Below are 22,515 nucleotides of genomic sequence, written 5' to 3' on the forward strand. Positions count from 1 at the left end.
AATCTGGATTCTATTCCTAACTTTGCTGCAGCTGAGAGAGACATTGGGCAAGTCACTTAAAACAGTGCCTTGGTTTTCCAATTTGTAAAGTGGAGATAATATCACCTCTACCCTAGAAGTTGATGGCAAGGAAAAATCCTGCATAGTGTTTGTGAGGGTCTCAGATGCTAAGATGAGAGCTACAGAAAAGCCTATAAATATATGAATCAATCACTGCTGATTTTTGAAGCTTCAAGAACACAAAAGTAGTGAAAAAATTAAACAGAAATACAGCAATAAAAGGAATCAAACTCTTCCTTTGCTTAAAACTGAAATACATCAACCTGTTTTCTGTTCATGTAACATGCTGCCATCTGGTGGCCACATTAAAGGTATCAATTGTTAATTCAAATTTTCAGCTGACCGGGTCAACGATCTGATATACTGTCAAAAATTTATAGGTAATGTGCTATAAAATTTGAGAATATATAATCAAGAAAATTTAAAAATAAAGTCGGAATTTTAGTCAGCCAGAAATAAATGTGAAATATGGTATTCATCTCTATTCAGCCAATTCCTGGAATTAAAGTTTCATTCTTATTTTCTACCATTAAATAAGAAGATGCAATTAAGCACAGATTGTCATACATTAATTCTAGAACAAAAGGGTGTGCTTGGAAGGAGAAGTGAAGTCAAATATATCTTCATATTGGAAATCGAGATAACTTGTCAATGAACATGCGTATGCATTGTCACTACAAATCTTAAGTGTCCCCTATTCTGTAAAAAGTGAATTTAGTATGTCTAGCTATGAGGTTTAAGACCCCTAATGTTAGCATGGGGTTCTGCAAGTTACATTAACTAGAATCTCTGCTAGCCAAATCAAGATGTTTAACAGATGTTTATTACTCTCTGATTAAAGTTTAAAAGACGTATCCTATCACCCAACCAAGCAAGCTTAACTGGCAGAAGTGGAATATAGCATGCTTTTAAAAAATAAGTTTACTTTGGAAAAAAGACTCATTTCTGAGAGCAGTTCAGTCTTGTTCAGGGGTTGTCAATTTCCCCCTCTTTTTAAATAATATGCATCACTTCTTAATGGAGAGTTTCTAGGGCCACCTTCCAACCCATTTGTTATCAGATATTATCCTTGTGGAAGCTACACTAATTACTTACGTGGATAATTAATATTAGAAAAGAGTAAGTTTTTTTTTAAGCTTCCTTTAGTGCAATTTAAAAGCTGGAAACAAGGAGAACCAGCATCATGTGACCAGTCAGTTCTCCACTATCAACCTGATAATTACCCAGGTGATTGGTGCCAAGATCTGAGTACCTGGGTTAGACCAGCCTGAGTATGAGCATTCCCACAGCAAAGCCCTCTCCATGTTTCTGTGTCCTTACTGTTTCTACACTTGTTTGTGTGTGTCTGGGGGCATATGCCATGGTTCTCTGTGTTGAGATAGTCTAGGATTCTTTCCAGTCAATTGTCAGTTGCAGGAGAAATTGCCTGAGCTCCTGGGAGAGGGGAAACAGTATGAAGGGCACTGGAGGACTGGCACTTGCCTGCATTCTCACTGCAAAGTAGGAGCATTCTGGCCAAAGCTAAAAAGTGCAGTTTAGGCTTTTATCCCCAGCCATGAAAGCAAGCATGGGTTCAAAGCACAAATGAGCACATACTCGAAAGTTGTGTGTGTAGACAGAAGGAAAGTTTGCGCAAATACATGAAGGAGCGCAGGCTAAGACTAAAATGCAGACATACCATGCACTTGATCCTAGACAACGAATTCACTAATAAGACGTTACTGATACAAAACAACCTCTGAAAAGCTAGAGTTATATTTGACTGACCCAGCCTGGAACTCAAGGTCTCTTTCCCTTAAACAACTCCTTAATATTAACTTATTAACACCCCCAAGAGAGACAATCCTTTACCTTGGGAGACTTCAATATCCATACCGACAAACCACTTTGCCTTTAAAGTCTATTTCCACTGGACACTGGGTTCCTCATAGTTCATCTCCAACTCCCCTATCTACTCTAGGAGGAATATATTCCATCTAACAATATCAAATGTTACTCTCATCTTGCCCATCTCACTTGCAACTCACTCATTTAACTTGGGGGGAGGGAAAGGAAGGAAGAAGAGTACTAGCTTAGGATGAACAGTCCCTTTATTGTCCCATAAAATAATGGAACCTAGAACCTGACATCTCCATAATTTTCTAAATATGAATGTAGTACTTGTGAAGACAGTTGGAGCAGCAGCTCTGGAGCCAGAAGTACCCATAAAATATGACCAGCATAGACAAACCTTCAACAAACATCTCTATTTCACCCTGTGAATGTGCATCAACGCTGTCCCCGTATACTTCACCAGAGTGAAAAACAGTTCAGTCCCCAAGACCATGACTCATGACTGTGCCCTCTCTCCCTACACCGTCCACAAGTGTACTGTACTAGTAGAAGCAGCAAAGAGTCCTGTGGCACCTTATAGACTAACAGACATATTGGAGCATGAGTTTTCGTGGGTGAATACCCACTTAGTCAGATGCCAGACTAACACGGCTACCCCTCTGTACTAGTAGGTGGCGATTGCAATTCTTGTGATGACCTTAACAGGAAGTACTGACCACTAATTTGTTTCACAGTAGCCACTGTGCAGAAGTAAGATACTAGCAGCTTTTGGACATTAATGAATTGGGTTGTGTTCAAACAAACTAGATTTTGTACGTGTTACTAGGCCACTGAACCATCCATTCCTCCCTCACAGCTCTGCTATTTGTCTCTCAATGAATCATCTGCTGATCCCTCATTTGCAGATACTATCCCACCATTCGATATGTCAATAACTGCTGTAAAACTTTATCCCTTCTTGGGCTCTGCTAACTTTGTCCCCCTTCTTCCTTACCACCTGATCATGGTAACATGAAGAGACAATGGCATGAGACAGAACGTACCGTTCGTCATTACTTGGGATTACCCAGTGCACTAACCAACACTCTTGGGAGCAGAGACCCAGTCCCTTGAAAGTTCAGTTGGTGTGAGAGACTCAGTATGTTCAGGACTAAACATTTCTCTCTCCATTAGATGCTAGGAGGAATTTGTTATCCTCTCTTTTTAAAAAGAGAGGATATTTAGTTCTTATAAAACACTTTTCACCTATAGCTCTCAAAGAATTTCAAAGCAGGGTAAAGCATTATCTCCTTTTTACGTATGAGGAAACTGAAGCACAGAGAGGTGAAGCAACTTGCCCAAGATCACACAGCAGGTCAGTAGCAGACCAGGAAATATAACCAGAGCCCCCTGATTCCTAGTCTAATGGACCATGCTGCTTCCCATTAAAATGAGACTATTACTGCTTACTGCTTACAGCTAACACCAACAACTCAACCTGGTGCTCCCTTTATCCAAAATTATGTTAAATGCATAATGCCGTGCTAATTCAAGATTATAGCTGTACAGTGCACACTCAAGAAGGTTTGAAGTTAAATTTTACCCCTTTGAACATGTGCATTATATACACGTTCACACACATATCAAAGTCCACAATACATATCTAAGGTAATGTGATCAAGAATTGAAAGATCCAGTTGTAATGCATATGTGAGGGAGGAAAAAAGTTAAGGATTAACATTACATTTTAACACAACTGTATGACCTTAATGTGGCATTAGTGTAATTTTTTTTTTTTTTAAAGGGAAAACAGAAAACTCCCTGGCTCTATAACTAGACAAAGGACAACTAGTACATTAGTATAGTGGACTAACTGTGCATTTCCACACCTATGTGGAAAAGATGGTGAACCACCTCTGTAGGGGCTACAATAGCTCTTGGCATAGTTATGGTTAATTAGGTAAAAACATATCTTGGTTCAATAGTCACTTTGACAATGTCTCTGATAGACATAAAAAGTGGAAAGAGTAGTGTAAATCTGTTTTGACACTTATTTGATGTGAGTTAATTTGGAAATTAGACGTTACTCTAACAATCCAGACACTTAAGGAAGTTAAATATGGAAAATCTGTTAGGTCATCACATCCATCTCCCTGTCAATGCAGAACCGTTCCAAACAGTACATATACTAAGGCATTTTATAGTCAAAATTTATTTTTCAAGCAATGACGTTTCCACTATTCCCTTTGGAAAAATAATCTATAGGTCACCATTAAGATAAACATTCCTGATATCTGGCCCACATGACTTTTGCTTTGTTTCATCTCATTAATTCTAGTTGGATCATCTTCAAATACACGTAAACTATCATTTCACCACCTTTTAGTTGTGAGGTCAACTGAAGTCAGTGGGAGCTCTGAGTAAAGAGGGCTTGCAAGACCTTGTCCCTCTAGTTCTTTATAATTCCTTCCTCATAATTTAATCCCTCCAGGCCAGAAACACCACCTTTTTGGACACCCTTCAATTTCTTGACATCTTTTTGTTACTGACTGGTATCTAGAATTGAATGCAGATAAGTGCAGCCTCAACAATGTTTTATGGAAAGCCATTATTCACCTCACTTCTTCATAATGTGACACCTTTTGCCTATGCAGCTCAAAACAGCACTGCATGCCCATCCTTCAACGTAAAATCTAATTTTACTTGTGTTCACCATCTCATCTAGACTTCTTTTAGCATCATGCTTTCTTAAGTATTTCCCTAATTTTTCCCATATCCATTATCTTGTGTGTTATAAGCCAAAGTTCATTATTTCCTGCTTACAGTTTTAACTTCTCTAGATCCTTTTGATTATTTCCTGTTCATGCCACCTCTTAATTTAGTACTGCATGAAAAGATAATTAAAAAGTGCTCTTTATCTCCTTTAGGAAACTCTGCAAAGCCTTCTTATTTCATAAAGCATTCCTATTATAACTAGTAGTGTCAAGCGATTAAAAAAAATGAATCGCGATTAATCACGCTGTTAAACAATAACAGAATACCACTTATTTAAATATTTTTGGATGCTTTATAAATTTTCAAATATGTTGATTTCAATCACAACACAGAACAAAGTGTACAGTGCTCACTTTATATTTATTTTTTATTACAAATATTTGTGCTATAAAAAAACCAAAAGAAATAGTATTTTTCAATTCACCTCATAAAAGTCCTGTAATACTATCTATTAAAAAAGTTGAACTTACAAATGTAGAATTATGTACCAAAAAACCTGCATTTAAAAAAAATGTAAAACTTTACAGCCTACAAATCCACTTAGTCCTACCAATTGAAATTTATTAAAGATTTTGGATGTTTTTCTACATTTTGACATATATATGTGTTGTAACTGAAATCAAAGTGTAGATGTTTTATTACAAATATTTGCACTGTAAAAATGATAAACAAAAGAAACAGTATTTTTCAATTCACCTCATACAAGTACCACAGTGCAATCTAAGTTAAGTAACTGCACTCAAAACCAAAATAATGTAAAACTTCATAGCCTACATGTCCACTCAGTCCTACTTCTTAGTCAGCCAATTGCTCAGACAAACAAGTTTGTTTACATTTGCAGGAGATAATGCTGCTCACTTCTTGTTTACGTCACCTGAAAGTGAGAACAGGTGTTCACATGGCACTGTTGTAGGCAGCATCACAAAATATTTACATGCCAGATGCATTAAAGATTCATATGTCCCTTCATGCTTCAATCACCATTCCAGGAGACATGCATCCATGCTAATAAGGAGCTCTGCTCGATAACGATCCAAATCAATGAAGACCAATACGTGTTCACTTTCATCATCTGAGTCAGATGCCACCAGCAGAAGGTTGATTTTCTTTTTTGGTGGTTTGGGTTCTGTAGTGTTGCTCTTTTAAGACTTCAGAAAGCATGCTCCACACCTCATCCTTCTCAGATTTTGGAAGGCACTTCAAATTCTTAAACTCTGGGTCGAGTGCTGTAGCTATCTTTAGAAATTTCACATTGATACCTTCTTTGCGTTTTGTCAAACCTGCGGTGAAAGTGTTCTTAAAATGAACATGTGCTAGGTCATGAAATATATGGCAGAATGCACGTAAAACAGAGGAGGAGACATACTATTCTCCCCCAAGGAGTTCAGTCACAAATTTAATTAATACTTTTTTTTTTTTTAACGAGCATCATCAGCATGGAAGCATGTCCTCTGGAATGGTGGCAGAAGCATAAAGGAGCACACTAATGTTTAGCATATGTGGCACGTAAATAGCTTTCAATGCCAGCTACAAAAGTGCCATGTGAATGCCTGTTCTTACTTTCAGGTGACATTGTAAATAAGAAGCCTGCAGCATTGTCTCTCATAAATGTAGACACTTATTTATCTTAGTGATTGGCTGAACAAGAAGTAGGACCGAGTGGACTTGTAGACTCTAAAGATTTATATTGTTTTGTTTTTGAGTGCAGTTACGTAAAAAAAAACAAAAACAAAAACACATTTGTAAGTTGCACTTTCACGATAAAGAGAGTGCACTATGGTACTTGTATGAGGTGAATTGAAAAATACTATTTCTTTTGTTTCTATTATTTTTATTACAAATATCTGCACTGTAAAAATGATCAAGTGAGCACTGTACACTTTGTATTCTGTGTTGTAATTGAAATCAATATATTTGAAAATGTAGAAAAACCATCTAAAAATATTTAATACATTTCAATTGGTATTCTATTGTTTAACAGTGCGATTAAAAAAGCAGTTAGTTACAATTAATTTTTTTAATTGCGTTTTTTTTTAGTTAATTGCGTGAGTTAACTGTGATTGACAGCCCTAATTATAACCCTGTTCATCCTCCTGACCCTTGAAGACAGACATCCTGACCCAGACAGAAATTTCAGAACTCAGAAGGACATCTGCAAAGGAGTCCACAAAGTCCTCTAGAGACTTTGCTATTGCCAATCTATTTTATGTGGAAGGCATTAAGATGCTATAGTGAGGTGCAACATTAAGATAGACAGATGGAGATACTCACTCTTCTAGAGTATCTATAAATGGAAGGAACCCTAATCTACCAAATGTGGTTGTGGTAAGGGAATAGAATGAGGGAAGGGTGTGCTCACTCCTTGGCACCTCTCCTTCTCTATTTTTGACCCACAGAAGGATAATTGGGAGCTCACTGAGTTTCTTGTGCAGTTCCTCTTCCCCAGGGGTTGATTGAGTCCATCAATAAAGATTGGGCCCAACCTTGATGCCCCACTAGATTCCTCCTCTCAATTTGATACATTACAGCTTACAACTATAATAATTTGACTTTTTGATAGTTTTCATTCTATGTATTCTTGCTCACATCCAAGTCACAATGAAAATATTTCTGGTACGATTTTTGAGACCATTTACTAAATTCTAGGGGTGTCAAGCGATTAAAACCATTAATCGCGATTAAGCACACTGACAGACAATAGAATAGCATTTATTTAAATATTTGTGGATGTTTTCTACATTTTCAAATATATTGATTTCAATTACCACGCAGAATACAAGGTGTACAGTTAATTTAATTAACACTTTTTAAACAAGCGTCATCAGCATGGAAGCATGTCCTCTGGAATGGTGGCTGAAGCATGAAGGGGCATACAAATGTTTAGCATATCTGGCATGTAAATACCTTGCAATGCCGGCCACAAAAGTGCCATGCAAATGTCTGTTCTCACTTTCTTGGTGACATTGTAAATAAGAAGAGGACAGCATTATCTCCTGTAAATGTAAACAAACTTGTTGGTCTTCGCGATTGGCTGAACAAGAAGTAGGACTGAGTGGACTTGTAAGCGCTGAAGTTTTACATTGTTTTGGTTTTGAGTGCAGTTATTTAACCAAAAAAAATCCTACATTTGTAAATTGCACTTTCACGACAAAGATTGCACTATGGTACTTGTATGAGGTGAATAGAAAAATACTGTTTCTTTTATCATTTTTACATGCAAATATTTGTAATAAAAAACATACACTTTGATTTCAATTACAACACAGAATACAATATATGTCAAAATGTAGAAAAACATCCAAAATCTTTAATAAATTTCAATTGGTATTCTATTATTTAACAGTGCAATTAAAACTGCAATTAATCACAATTTTTTTTTGAGTTAATCGTGAATTAACTGCGATTAATCGACAGCGCTACTAAATTCACTAGGGACCATTAATAGCCTAATTCTGTTTTTAAAATGTCTATTTTATGAATGCATGCTGTTTATTGTTCATGGCACCATTATCCCCTAGAGGCTTACTGATCTCAATATTTCTTCCATTGTGTTACTAGCAACTGAAATCGGATTTCCTGGACGATTATCATCAGGCTTACTACCCCAAAATTCTTTTGAGGGATTATGTGGGGGTGGAGAAGAATTATCAGTGTCACACTGCTTCCCCCACATTCTTCTAGTGCCTCCCCATTTTCAGAAATTCTTGCCACTGATAAGGTAAATATATTACAAAATTTGTTTACCTTGAGATGCACATCCTCTATATCTGCATATTATGAAGATATGCCGGGTTAGTTAAAGCTGAAGCAAGTCTTCACTTATAAACCTGATTTAACATTCACCCTCACACTTTCACCTCTATTTTGCCATTGTGAAACCAAATTCACCTGAAATTTCACAGGCATTGAATTTCCACCACTGTGAAAAAGTTTCAGTAGATTTAAAGTTTATTTTGGTGAATACATGTGCCTTAGACCACAGAAAACATTGACCAATCTGGGAAAATATAAATAGGATCCTGTTTAGTGGCGCTAGATGTGAGCTTGACTCCTACAAGGTATGGATCCCTTCAGCAGGCAGAGAGAATGTATATCTTACATGGTTTAGGAAGTTTGTATTCAACTTCCCTAGACAGGACTGTACTACTTCTGATTGCAGCACATGAAAGCCCTACGCCTCAACTGGGAGTAAGGCAGCTGTGGATTCTATTTCCAGCTTCCTTCTACGGGAAGTAGTTTTACCTTGTTTTTCCTTTTGATATCAGACAGCTAATGGGCAACAAATCCACTATCAAAAGTGAACACAATATGAAAAGTACCAAAATCAGACTAAACAGTCAGAAATACATACTAGAACAGAAGAGTCTGAACACGGTCCCAGTATCCTGTCTCCAACAATGGCCTATATCAGAACTTCAGGGGGAGCATACTGATCAGGACAAGTAGAGAGTGATCCATTCCTAGCTTCCACTCCTAGATTCTGGTAATCAGAGGTTTAGGGTCATTCCTGACCATCTTGGCTACTAGCCATTGATGGATCTATCCTCCATCAACTTATCCAGTTCTTTTTTTTAACCCAATTATACTCTTGGCCATCACTACATCCCATGGCAATGAGTTCCAAAGATTAGCTGTGAGTTGTGTGGAAAAAATACTTCCTCTCTTTGTATTAAACCTTCTGCCTATTAATTTCATCAGGTGACCCATGATTTTTGCTAACAAAAACTCAAAGAAGAGGCACAGTATTACAACACTCAGTATTTTGACACTATATTTGAAATGCTGTAAATGTACATCTTAGCTTTCTTAAGCTGATAAATATCTGTAAATTCTTGTAGAAAGGTAGTATAGCAGAGAAGTTAAACACTGCAACCTCACCAATTTACTCAGTCTGATGTGTTCACTACATTTTACTGAAAATCATCTCAGAATATTTAAAAAAAACAAAATAGAAAAATGAAGAGTAGGGTTCAAGTTATATTTCTAAAAGGGAGAGTAAAATGAGATTCAAAAAAACTTTCAGTATAAAGCAGCGGGAAAGTATGTTAAAAGATTAAAAGCTTAAAACCAACTGTTTAATTAAAACGTTATCAAGAACAATTGTAAGTGCAGTTACCTCCTCGACATTAGAAGCAGTTTTGGCAGATGTCTCCATAAAAATAAGTCCATGCTCTCGTGCAAATGCTTCACCTTCTTCTTTTTTCACTTCTCTTCTAGATTCTAAGTCACTAAGATGACCAAACAAGAGACAGAGTTACTTACCTGGACAAGTAAAAAGACTCCAAAAGCAGTTTCTTTAGAGACGTACCTCACATGGCTTTCATGTGCTTCCCATCAAGGGAACTATTCACATCTATTAGTTAGAATCTTTACTTCAAGTCAAATATGCAGCAGTGGTACCATAAGGGATAGTCATACCACATTTGTTTGAAGTAATAAGTTATTTTTGACCCAGACATAGCATGAACTTTATAATGAACCAGCTTCCAGAAGGAAAATATAGGGGAGCATGTATGCATAGACACTAACTTTAGAGAACTATTGTTAGAGGCAAGTATCTCTCCTCTCAAATGTAGCATCATCAATTGATCCACCCTCTAGAAATTTAAACTGGTAAAAAGCATGTATTTATACAAATAAACTTTTTGTGAAATAAAAAGGGATCAGTCAGCTTCATTTTCTGGGATTCACATGCAACACAACACTGGCATGTAGGGACTGCAAATGCAACAAAAGAAATCTTATATTCAGACAAAAAACGTATTACAAATCATAAAGAGAAACATTTCTAAATGATTCTATGTTGCATTAAACCTTGTTTCTTACAAAACCTAATTTTTGGTCTTGAAGTTGCATACTCATAAAGACTCCTTTGCAACAGACAGGTGAAATTGAGTGACGGATACACAAAACTACTCATTTTCTACTTCCTAAGAAGTCTAAGTGAAAATGTATTATTGTAGGTTAGGAAATAGCGTACTTGGATTGGACAACTAAAAAAAATGACATCACATGTTGTGAGTTACATAAGGTAATTTTAATAGCTGTGGCTATTTCATTCTTAAGAACTCAGATTTTGTTAGTGTGCAGAGTGATATATTTACTTCCTGTCTATTCTGCTTACCTTCATTTTGGACAGGAGGGATTACACTTTTTAAAAGTTGTACCTAAACTGTTCATGTAAAATATGTTTGCAAACAGTGTTCCAAGTAAAATAGCTAACTGTAAACTGAACACCCATTTAAAAAGATAAAATCTTGTAGTGGTCAGCCATGGATAATATTAGTGCCGTATTGACTTTATAATGACAATTTTGATGAACACAATGTATACAAGAGTGAAGTATCTATATAATATTTTATTTTCATGTTTACTTTTTAATCCCGCCCACTGCACTTATATTTTGCATCACAAGACAGGTATCTGGTATTTTGACAGTCTTGTGTTAATACAACAATTTTGATTGTATTCTTTGGCTAAGTACATGTACTAAGACTATAGCTGCATTTATAAAGATACTAAGAGGTACTGTGTAATGAATATGACTTATGAAAAAAAAACCAATTTCATCATATTAAACATTTGACTCAAAGTTTGGGGCAAGTTAGCACGGTGTTTGTTCTGGAAGTCCTGGAATACCTGCCCTGATAATGACTTTGAGGCTTGAGCTAATATGTACATGCAGTGTCTGTCAGTCAGTTGAGATCTGCAAGTTTCAAAAGTGGTTTAGAATTTGTAGGATATTTTAAAATGTCCTTACAATTAATGTGTTAAAACACATATGCAGAACAAAGCTCTAAATTTAAGTAACCATTTCAAATATTCATGTAAATATCTGATAGAAAAGGTTGCTGCCTTGATATTACATACCCACCCACACGCACCCCTGTGTGTGCGCATCATTATAAAAATAATTATAAAGACTGAAAATTCTCCTGTACTTTGTCTTCTTAACTCAATGAGTTAAGGCTTCTTTGTTTCCAACTTAAATTTTCCTAAGGAAATGTCAGAGTTACTCCCCAAAATTCTACTTATTCCCTTTTTTGAAAGACTAAAGTAAAGGAACATTTCCTAAAACCTGAGGAATGGGGAGGAGAAAGGGGTAAAGAAAAGAAATGCTGGATATTAAGTCTCAGCCACTATAATACAAGATTAACCCACAGCAGTGTTATGCCAGTTTTAAACTAGTACAACTCCTCCATTAATTTCAATGCAGTTGCACCAGTTTAAAACTGGAGTAAGCCGAGGGGTGAATCCAGTCCAAACCCACTATTTCTCAACTTTTTTTTGGAAGTGAAGTCTTATCTGCATCTTCTGGTACCCCAGGTTGCAACCCTATCCCTACCCACCCATTCCAGTGATTTAAAGTATTTGGTCTTGTCAGACTAGTACAGCTGTAAAGGTTTGCCATTATTTCTTCTTTTGAAAGGATTAAGTGATAGGACCTGTATTGTTTTGGTGCTTTGTTACTGTGAAGATGTAACAATGCAATTTGCACTGTACAGTCTTATTCTGACTATATTATTTGCATATACTTTATCAAATGTTTACAATGAAACATCAATTTAAGCAATATCTTGGATTATGGTGTTAGGGATACTTACATAATTTAAGTAATCTTCCCCATTACCAGAATTAAAGAAATAAAACCACTGTTGTAGTATATACATTTCAGCTGGGTGTATTTTTTCCTTTAAAGCCTAGTGAAATCTAAAGAAAAATTAGAAAGGTTGTTTCTTGAAGATTACTGCTCCTTTTGCTTTAGGATTGTAGCTTTCTAAAGGCATTTAAAAAAATCTCACCACATTGTAAAGTAACAATGTTATGAGATATCTGTACATTAACAGATTATGTTTAAGCAATAGGAGTTTTAAGTGTGATATTAATGATTGTGGCACACAACCTAATGGATCATCACACTCCCAGTTATGTGTTATAGTAAGCATATTAGCAATTAACTGCAAAAGAATACATTCAAAATATGCAGTATATTTTAGCAGGAGAAAAACAAACAGATGAGTCCCCTAGCAGCTCGGAAAAACGTGCTCACGGTAGCCTTCATGCAAGAGGTCTTTATCTTGCTGGTCGGTGGAAAAGGGATGCTGCCCCTTTAAGGGATTCCCCTACAATGGGTGGGAAGGAGGCGGAAAGTTTACATGAGGGGCAGAAAGCAGCTGGGGCCAAGTCAGTGTTGGGTCACTGGTTTTCCTGCTGATGAGATGAGTGTATATGGGGGTTATTTATACCACAGGCAGCTCCAGAAAAGCACTTACCAACAGGATTGAGCTTGCAGCACCCATCCACAACTATGAAAAAAGGATCAGGTGTTTTTCTCATGACCCGCTGTGGGGATTACAATAGTCACCCATTTCTTTGGGGGTTGGGAATGAATTTTTTCCTCACTGCCAGACTGGCTGGGACAGGACGTTTTGCCTTTCCCACCAGCAGGTCTGGGACCCAGTGAGGTAGACAGGGGATTTATGGTACAATATTGCAACACAATACATAAAACTCATGGCAGAAGTCTAGTGCAGGTCTTTGGCATGCAAGGGATATGATTATCGGACAAAATGGACTGGAAAAAAGGATTTGAAGGAAAGCATCCTTTACGGGACCTGAGAAAGGGGGTTTTGGGGCTCCTAATGACTTGAACAGCAGGGCGCTGATCTTTTATAGCCTCCATTTCATCTTATATGAGGTGATGGAAGCAGAGTCCCAGCAATGGGATGGCTGGGACAAGGTTGGGGATTACGTGGAAATTATTAAGAAAGTGATGACCTGCACTGTACAATTTATTGCCAGGTACTCCTGGATATTTTAAGTGAATGAAACTGCAGCCTGCCACGTTTATCATCGCTTGTCTTTCTTCTAACATGGCTGGACAAAGAGAAGTTATATTATGCAAACTGATGTGGTATTTATCTCTCACATACACACAATGCAGATCTAATTTGCCACACGATACGCTAATTCCCTCACTGCCATATTTTAGCTCACATGACCAGAAGAATGTGTGACCACTCATTTAAGTAAAATGGGTGTAGTTTGTACATTTAATTCAGAAAAGTTAGCGTTTGCCAGTTTGACTACTCAATCCATTTCACTGGCTAATGGAAAACTGTCAGTTAGCCGTACAGTCCTTTTTCCAGATTATATGCAATAATAAAACTTTTAGGCAGCTTTCACAATTACTTGACTTCAGAGCATGTTAAAAGTTAATTTTACATGGAAATAAGATTTCATGGAAAAATATTAGATGAATGAGCCAGATTGTGAAATGAGCTGGTAGTCAGTTCAATTGAGTGGACATGTATCCACATTACAAAAATTACCATTACAACTGACACCTTTGTAGAATTGCTCAGTCATAGAGATGGGTTGATCTCAGACCAGGAAAAGGCAGCTGTAACATAGCTGACAAATCACTTAAATCCTGAACTTCTATCTTCTCCTTTAGTATTTGAAATTGAAGTTCCAGATTTTTACCAAAAAATCTGTTTGCTAATATGCTGTCACAGTTTGCTGAATCAAAATGTTAGAAAACTCAAGAAATGTGCTGATTTAATAATTATCATTTTTCTAAAGACCTAAGTTCCTGTTCAACCATTTCAGAATCAAGAGAGCATTTTTAGCACATTTGGATTGCTTTGGCTGAAAATTAATAGGCTAGGTATTGAAAATGCAAGTAAGTAGGATAAAAAGTACATCGCATCTAATGCCAGACACAAGAAAAATAGGTCTAGATAATCACTTACTGTATCAGTTTGTTGCAAACATTTTTATTTTTCCAACTAGCTTATAGAAACCTACATGTTTTTTAAAAGTGTAACCAGATCTACTTTAGTTTCATTTACTGAACACACTTTCCGTTTTGGATAGTGAGCGTGTCTTTAATTTTTGCAGCATAAATGTGCTTATGAAGTGAACTGCATAGTATGAGTTTCGAGTTTTATATATAAAAATGCTTTTTCTCCCCCTCCTCACCATTCTTTCAGGAAAAGACACAGATTTTTGTCAAATGTAGGGAAAAACTGTAACCACTCTGGCATACACATGCAAAAATTTACATTTCAAGTAGTATTAGAAAGAAATGCAAATAAGCTCAGTTTAATTAATTAACAGCATCAAAAACTAAACCTAAACAAATTACTGGACTTTGTCTTTTTAAATTAAAATTACTTCTGAATGATCTAGACAGAGCAGGAGTGCATATAGCTCATCCATGAATGAGGTTATTACATCCAGACTATTTAGAAATGTACTTTTTTTGTGCACTGAAAAATCTTTATGTTCATTAAAGTTTAAAAATTATCTAAAATTAGTACATTGATTACAAAGAATCACAAATATCAGAGGAGAACTATTACCTAAACAAGCAGGTCATAAAGCTTTATTACCTGCAAACTCATTAGCTTCTATTTCATAAAGGATTATTTTTACCTTTTATTTCCAATAAGCATAATGACCATGTTGGAATTGGAATGCTGGCGAGCATCTTCTAACCAGGTTGTCAAGTGATTAAAAGTGTCTCTCCTGAGTTTGAACAAGAATGAAAATTAAGAGTGATGCTTCAAGAAAAAAAGTATTTGCCCAAATACTATCACCCACAGATTTTTCTTTAGTAATTTACTTCAATGATAAGATTTCTTACATTAATTTCACACACAAGCCAATATACTGTAAGCATAATCAAAGTTCAATATACTCTGAGACACAAGACATAAAGGGTGAAATCCTGGCCCCGATGTAGTCAATGGCAAAGCTTCCACTGACTTCAATGGAGCCAAGATTTCACCCATATTATGTGGCAAGTACACCCTGGCATGGGGGGGGGGGGGGGGGGGGGGAACAAGACAAAAAAACCAAAACACTTTTATATTAGCATGAAATGCATTGAAAAGAATGCAGAAAATGAAGGTTTGTTGAACTAATATACATGTATTAATTTTGTTATTCATTTATGTAGTTTTAATGAAGATTTCCAGTTTGAGCTATGCCACAGGCTGCTGCTCCATTCTGCTGCAAGATCCACTATTTGCCATACCTACCTTTCCCTTTTCTCAGCAATAAGGAGTATGGGAGGTTTTAACCGCATCTTTCCTTCTTTCTGATAGCTAGAATGTTATCAGCTTAAAGGAGCCGGGGTAAAGGGATGGATGAAGGAGGTGGATGATGGAAAGGAAAGCTCATCAAGTTCAAAGACACCTCAAGTTCAACGATCAAAGGTTTTTGTTGTTTCGTTATTGGCAGAGTCAGCATGCAAGGTTCAGGGTTCAGAGTGCCAGTTAGAAGACTGCTGCCTCCAAAGCTCCACCTCATGACTCAAGCAGTGAACTCACTGAGCTCTGAAACATGTCTGCTGAAAACAGCTAGAATTCCCCCTGGGGGAAAGGAACAGGCAGACAAGTAGTAGTAAACAGGGAAGCAAGAACAAAATGGTGGCTGTCTTCACCTAAAAATCAGCAAGTTCACACAGGATGCTTTCAGCAATATAACTGTAGATTTCATGACTATAACTTTCATTAAGAGTAATCAATAAAAGGCCCCACACATTGTAAAGAATTCTTCTAAACGACGTAAATAATTCAAAAACTTTAAAAACAAAAACCACCACAACACACTAATGCAGTGGATACAATAGCAACTGCTACAGTCAAGATTTCCAGGTTCAGTCTCTGCCTAAAAGAATACATATTTTAGGAAGTTTAAGTAAAAAAGTTTTTAAAGAAAAATGAAAAAAATATATAGTCTTCACTCTTTGTACTACCCGCCCCCACAAAAACAGTTTTTGCACGAAGATGCTTGTTCCATTATAAGCAAAATCACAAAAAAAAACCCTTACAACTCTTTTTGAACAGATGTACAACTGAGGCTGCAAAAGATTAAACTTGGCATGGAAACAGCCCTTACTGAAAAAGCTGCTACCCGTTGTGATGAAATTCGTTTCAACTCAGTAGTTATGACCCTTGAAAAAAAAATTACATACTGCACTTTTCAACTATTAGCTTGTAAATGTGAATAAGTTAGATATGTAGTGAAAAAGTGTAATGAAAACATGCATGAACCACAGCAAGGATTCTGCAAAGGTTGTAAGGTGCAAAGGGAGGTCTGCTGCACACTTTGAAAACACTAATGCAGGGGTAGGCAACCTATGGCACATGTGCCGAAGGCAGCACGCGAGCCGATTTTCAGTGGCACTCACACTGGCCACCGGTCCGGGGGGCTCTGCATTTTAATTGAATTTTAAATAAAGTTTCTTAAACATTTTAAAAACCTTGTTTACTTTACATACAAAAACAACAATTTAGTTATATATTATAGACTTATAGAAAAAGACCTTCTAAAAATGTTACAATGTATTACTGGCATGCGAAACCTTAAATTAGAGTGAATAAATGAAGACTCAAGCACACCACTTCTGAAAGGCTGCCGACCCCTGCACTAATGCTTTAATCCTGAATTCAGAAACTCATGTCCACCTACACAGTTTTCAGGCAGTAAGCACTTCAGAAGCCTGCGATGTGTCTTAGGGTATATCTAAAATGCAACTGGGAGGTATATAGGCTGACTTTATAATGGACACATACAGAGAGCAGCGGTAAAGTTCTGCTTTCAGCACAAACTTTGGTATTTTCATAGGGCTTGGCTACACTTGAAAGTTGCAGCGCTGGTGGAGGCTTTCCAGCGCTGCAATTAGTAACCGTCCACACTTGCAAGGCACATCCAGCGCTGCAACTCCCTGGCTGCAGCGCTGGCTGTACACCTGGTCTGGTTGGGGTGTAGCGATTGCAGCGCTGGTGATCCAGCGCTGCTCGTCAAGTTTGGACACACACCAGCGCTGTTATTGGCCTCCAGGGTATTAGCAGATATCCCAGAATGCTTTTAACTAAATTACTCTTTGTTTTGTTATGCTGCCTCTCTTTGATTTGTTGTGAACTCAGAGCTCCGCGCGTTGCTCCCGGAGCTGCTTATCTAAAAAACAAACACAGCTCCTGTTTGCTGTGATCAATCTGTACCTGGCTGTGAACAATCAAATGAGATAATGAGGCAGGCAGGGAAACAGCGGGGAGTCCGTTGGATGCAGGCTGTTTGCAATTAAGAGTTAAGACTAAGGGGTCGGGAACATTTTCTGATTTTTCAAGTCAGGAAGCTAACACACAGTGTTGGCTCCAAAAATCCACTCTCTCTCTCCCCCCCGCTTCCTGTCACACTACACCACCCCCCACCCCCCTCTTTTGAAAAGCACGTTGCTGCCACTTGAACACTGGGATAGCTGCCCATAATGCATCACTCCCAACAGCACTGCAAATGCTGCAAATGTGGCCACACACCAGCGCTGGTAGCTGCGAGTATGGCCACACTCCAGCGCTGTCCCTACACAGCTGCACGACCAGCGCTGTAACTCCCAGCGCTGCAACTTTCAAGTGTAGCCAAGCCCTCAGTGCTTACCCATGCAGCTGTAACAACTTTTAAAAGATCTTGTACAGAATTTCCTATAGGGCTGTCATATTATTAAAAGAAATAATCGCAATTAATCAAAGCTTTAATCATACTGTTAAACAGAACACCAATTACAATTTATTAAATATTTTTGGATATTTTTCTACATTTTCAAATATACTGATATCAATGACAACACAGAATACAAGTGTACAGTGCTCACTTTATATTATTTTTAATGACAAATATTTGCACTGTAAAAAGATCTGAAAAATACTATTTATTTTGTTTTTCATCTCATACAAGTACTATAGTGCAATCTCTATTGTTAAAGTGCAGCTTACAAATGTATAAAATAATAATAATTCTACAACTGCACTCACAAACAAAACAATATAAAACTTTAGCATCTACAAGTGGAAGCATGAAGGGGCATACGAATGTTTAGCATATCTGGTAAAATAAATACCTTGCAATGCCAGCTACAACAGTGCCATGTGAATGCCTGTTTTCACTTTCAGGTGACCTTGTAAATAAGAAGTGGGCAGCATTATCTTCCATAAATATAAACAGACTTGTTTGTCTTATCGATTGGCTGAACAAGAAGGAGGACTGAGTGGACTTGTAGGCTCTAAAGTTTTATATTGTTTTGAGTGCAGTTATGTAAAAAAAATAATTCTACATTTGAAAGTTGCACTTTCACAATAAAGAGATTGCACTACAGCACTTGTATGAGGTGAATTAAATATACTATTTATTTTGTTTATCTTTTTTACAACGCAAATATTTGTAAGAAAAAAATATAAAGTAAGCACTGTACACTTTGTATTGTGTTGTAACCAAAATCAATATATTTGAAAATGTAGTAAAACATCCAAAAATATTTATCATAAAACTTAAATTGGTATTCTATTAACAGTGTGATTAAAACTGATTAATCATGACTTTTTTTTAATCTAGTTAATTTGTTTTGAGTTAATCACTTGTGTTAACTGTGATTGACAGTCCTAATTTCCTAGTTTTCTGGCTTAAAAAAAAAAGGGCAAAAGAAAAGCTACTGATGAGCACTTTACTCTCCCTAACTTGGAAGCGCCACTGGTTTGCAATAAATGAGTAAATACCATATGTAAATTCCATAATTGGAAATTATTTGATTATACATCCTGCAGGCCTTCTAAGGATACAGTAACACCTTGCTTAACGTTGTAGTTATGTTCCTGAAAAAATGCGACTTTAAGCGAAACGATGTTAAGCGAATCCAATTTTCCCATAAGAATTAATGTAAATCGGGGGGAGGGGGAGTTAGGTTCCATAGAAATTTCTTTCCACCAGACAAAAAACTATATATTGTATAGATATACACACAGTATATTTTTAAAAACAAACAATTTAATACTGTTCACAGCTATGATGATTGTGAAGCTTGGTTGAGGTGGTGAAGTTAGAGGGTGGAAAAGGGAGGGATATTTCCCAGGGAATGCCTTGCTGCTAAATGATGAACTAGCACTCGGCTGAGCCCTAAAGGGTTAATACATTGTTGTTAATATAGCCTCTCACACAAAGCAGCACGAACACAAGGGAGGGGAGAAAGCATAGCAGACAGAGACAGACACACACCTTGTGTGTGAGAGAGAGATGCACACTGCCCCTTTAAGTAAGCTGACCCACTCTTAAGTGCATTGTCTTTTTAAGTGGATCAGGAAGTTAAGACAGCAGCTGCTGCCCCAGGTGCTCTCTGTCTCTCTCCGTCTGTGTCCCCTCCCTGCCCGATATGGAGAAAGGGTAAGCAGGGTGCAGGAGCAGGGGGGGACACCCTGACATTAGCCTCCCCCCCCCCATCCCGTTCCCTCCCTGCACAGCAAGCAGGAGTCTCTGGGAGCAGCTCCAAGGCAGAGGGCAGGAGCAGCACATGGCAGTGGGGGGAGGGACAGCTGAACTGCCAGTGATAGCCTGCTGGGCGGCTGCAGCACAAGGGACTTAGGGGAGTGCGGAGCTGATTGATAGGGGGGCTGCCAGTCCACCCAGGTTAGAAGCCCCCACCAGCTAGCTGCAATGGGCTGCTCTTCCTGCAAGCAGTGGACAAGGCAAGAGGCTGCCAAACGACATTAGAAGGGTGCATTGCACAACTTTAAACGAGCATATTCCCTAACTGATCAGCAACATAACATTAACTGGGATGACTTTAAGTGAGGAGTTACTGTATAGCTATACTGCATAGGAGACATGATTACAACACATGCAGGTATACCTGAGCTAGTTTTGATTGTGCTAGCTCACTAAAAATAGAAGTAAAGTTGTGGCAACACAGGTTAGCCACCCAAGTACAAGCCCACTTAGGATCTCAGGTGCGTATGTGTTGTAATTGAAGAAAAAAAGTAAATCATGAAATTAAAGACCATATGGTACAGAGGTAAGGTTCAACCTTCACTTGGCATTTCTTAACTTTTGAAGATTTAGACCAGGTGATGTTAATACACCATTTACTACAGTTTTCGCATGTCTTGTATTTCAGTTTATTTTATTGAAACGTATCTATAACATTTTTACAGACAAAAAAAATCTAATTGTACATTCTAAAATATTTCTGATGTCCTTCATTAAGTTTCTCACCTTGTAATGTCATATACTAGTAAAGCCCCTGCTGCCCCTCTGTAGTATGACCTTGTGATGGAGCGGAAGGACTCTTGCCCTGCCTGTAGGAAAACAAAGTACAGTTATTTCATTTATTAAATTACCATCTGTGACAAAAGCTACCAACTTATTAAATTACATTGAGGGTTTTTTTTTGGTTTTTGGGGGGGGGGGAGAACTTGGAGAACAAAACCTCACTAGTTCTGGAAAGAAAAGTCACATATAAGAAGATGACTACAGCAGAATGTCATTAATAAAATAAAAAAATAAAAAAAAGAGAAAGAAAGATCAGGAACAAGACCTCTAAACCTTTTTTGGCAATCCCTGACAACCAAATTTACTGAATGGCTTCACAATACATGAATCATTATTAGAACACAGAATGGACTCCTAGCAACTAAGCTCTGAAGACAAATTTGAAAGGAAGCAAATAACCCAGAGCTTCACATTTGAATTCAATAACCCGCTCCTTGGGGCAGCTGTTGACACTAGAATAAATAAAGCCCATTGTAAATAAATGATGAATGACATCTTTACGCCCACCATCTGCTGGTGTAAAGGTTGTTGGAAGGCCAAGGATGCAGATTTTATCCGTTATATCATAAACTGCTGCCAGCTTTCAACAGTCTTCAGATGGAATTCTTTCAGTAATCATTTTATTATGAAAAACAGAAAATGGTTCAGAATTTAATTTCATATCATTCTGCTCTACACTTAATCAGTTTCCTTTCTATTTGATATATAATGCTTGTCAAAAGGCAACAGGATGTAAGAGTCATCTTCATACCCACTGGTGAATCAAACACCAGAGATCCTGCATAAATTAGGCAGTTTCTTTTTTGTAGATAAGAATTTCTGTTACAAGGGTCTCTCAGCACAAAGGATGTGGCCCACTGATTCATATTTATGGTCATAGTGTAAGATTCTTCAGTTTGTTTTTACCCCTCTGTGCAGTCCAAAATGTCCCTAACCCCTAGGAAGTGTCATCATTCAGCTTTCAAAGAAGAGTCACCTGTACTATTTCTATTTGGAAAGATCCATTTCTGCATATATAAGAGTATTAAATTCTTCAGGGCAAGGGAACTAATGACAAATGTATTTAGTTAACTGTACAGTAAGAAAACAATATACAGAAAGTTAAACAGGTTCAGTGGACAGAAGAGTAGGCCTAATCAAGATTCAGCTCCTGGAAAATGCAGAAATGCACAGCAGCAAACCCTGAGCTCCCTTCCCCCATTTCCCAAGGGAAAGGCTCACCAGCATCTGACAACCATGTTATAAATGCTGAGATGTGAAATGTTCACCTCCAATTCTAAGCCACATACAATATGTCTTCTAGTGATGTCAGAAAATGCCACTGAGCAGGATTAGGACATACTAACATTTATGTGGAGAAGGCCCTACAAGTAGTAAAATATTGTTACTCAGCTGAAATTAAGAATGATTTTTGAAAAAGGAAACCATGTATCCTTAATCTGTTATTTTATCAAAAGAGAGGCTTCTGCCAGATATACATACTGGGTATGTAGGGAACTTACTCCCACTGAATAAGCTTATCTTCCAAGAAAGGCCCTCTTGAATCAGGGAGAAGAGGCGTTCACTAGCAAGAGTGACATAGGCCGTATCTACTCTACAAAAGAATCCATAATATTAAAAAATAAAAATCAAAACACACACACATTGTAAAGAATACTTTGTTAGAGTTTTGCTGTGGTGTATATGGGTTTCCTCAACTAACATTATGACCTCCCAGGCTAACCAGTAACTTAAACTGGTTTATTGAACTGGTTTAAGTTC

The 22,515-nt window shown here is 37.4% G+C and overlaps 1 protein-coding gene across 1 annotated transcript in view; it reads right to left on the bottom strand.

Annotated features, from left to right (window-relative positions):
• Positions 1 to 22,515, bottom strand: part of RAB2A (RAB2A, member RAS oncogene family) — an 83,485-nt gene that overhangs the window by 15,491 nt on the left and 45,479 nt on the right. Inside the window, exons 4-6 of the mRNA XM_045003526.1 lie at positions 20,698 to 20,780; positions 15,088 to 15,180; positions 9,764 to 9,875 (exon numbers count right to left, since the gene is read on the bottom strand). Of these exons, the coding sequence (XP_044859461.1) occupies positions 9,764 to 9,875; positions 15,088 to 15,180; positions 20,698 to 20,780 (288 nt within the window). The remainder of the gene's footprint in view (positions 1 to 9,763; positions 9,876 to 15,087; positions 15,181 to 20,697; positions 20,781 to 22,515) is intronic.

This window comes from Mauremys mutica, chromosome 2 (genome assembly GCF_020497125.1).
Source record: "Mauremys mutica isolate MM-2020 ecotype Southern chromosome 2, ASM2049712v1, whole genome shotgun sequence".
Lineage (NCBI taxonomy): Eukaryota > Metazoa > Chordata > Testudines > Geoemydidae > Mauremys > Mauremys mutica.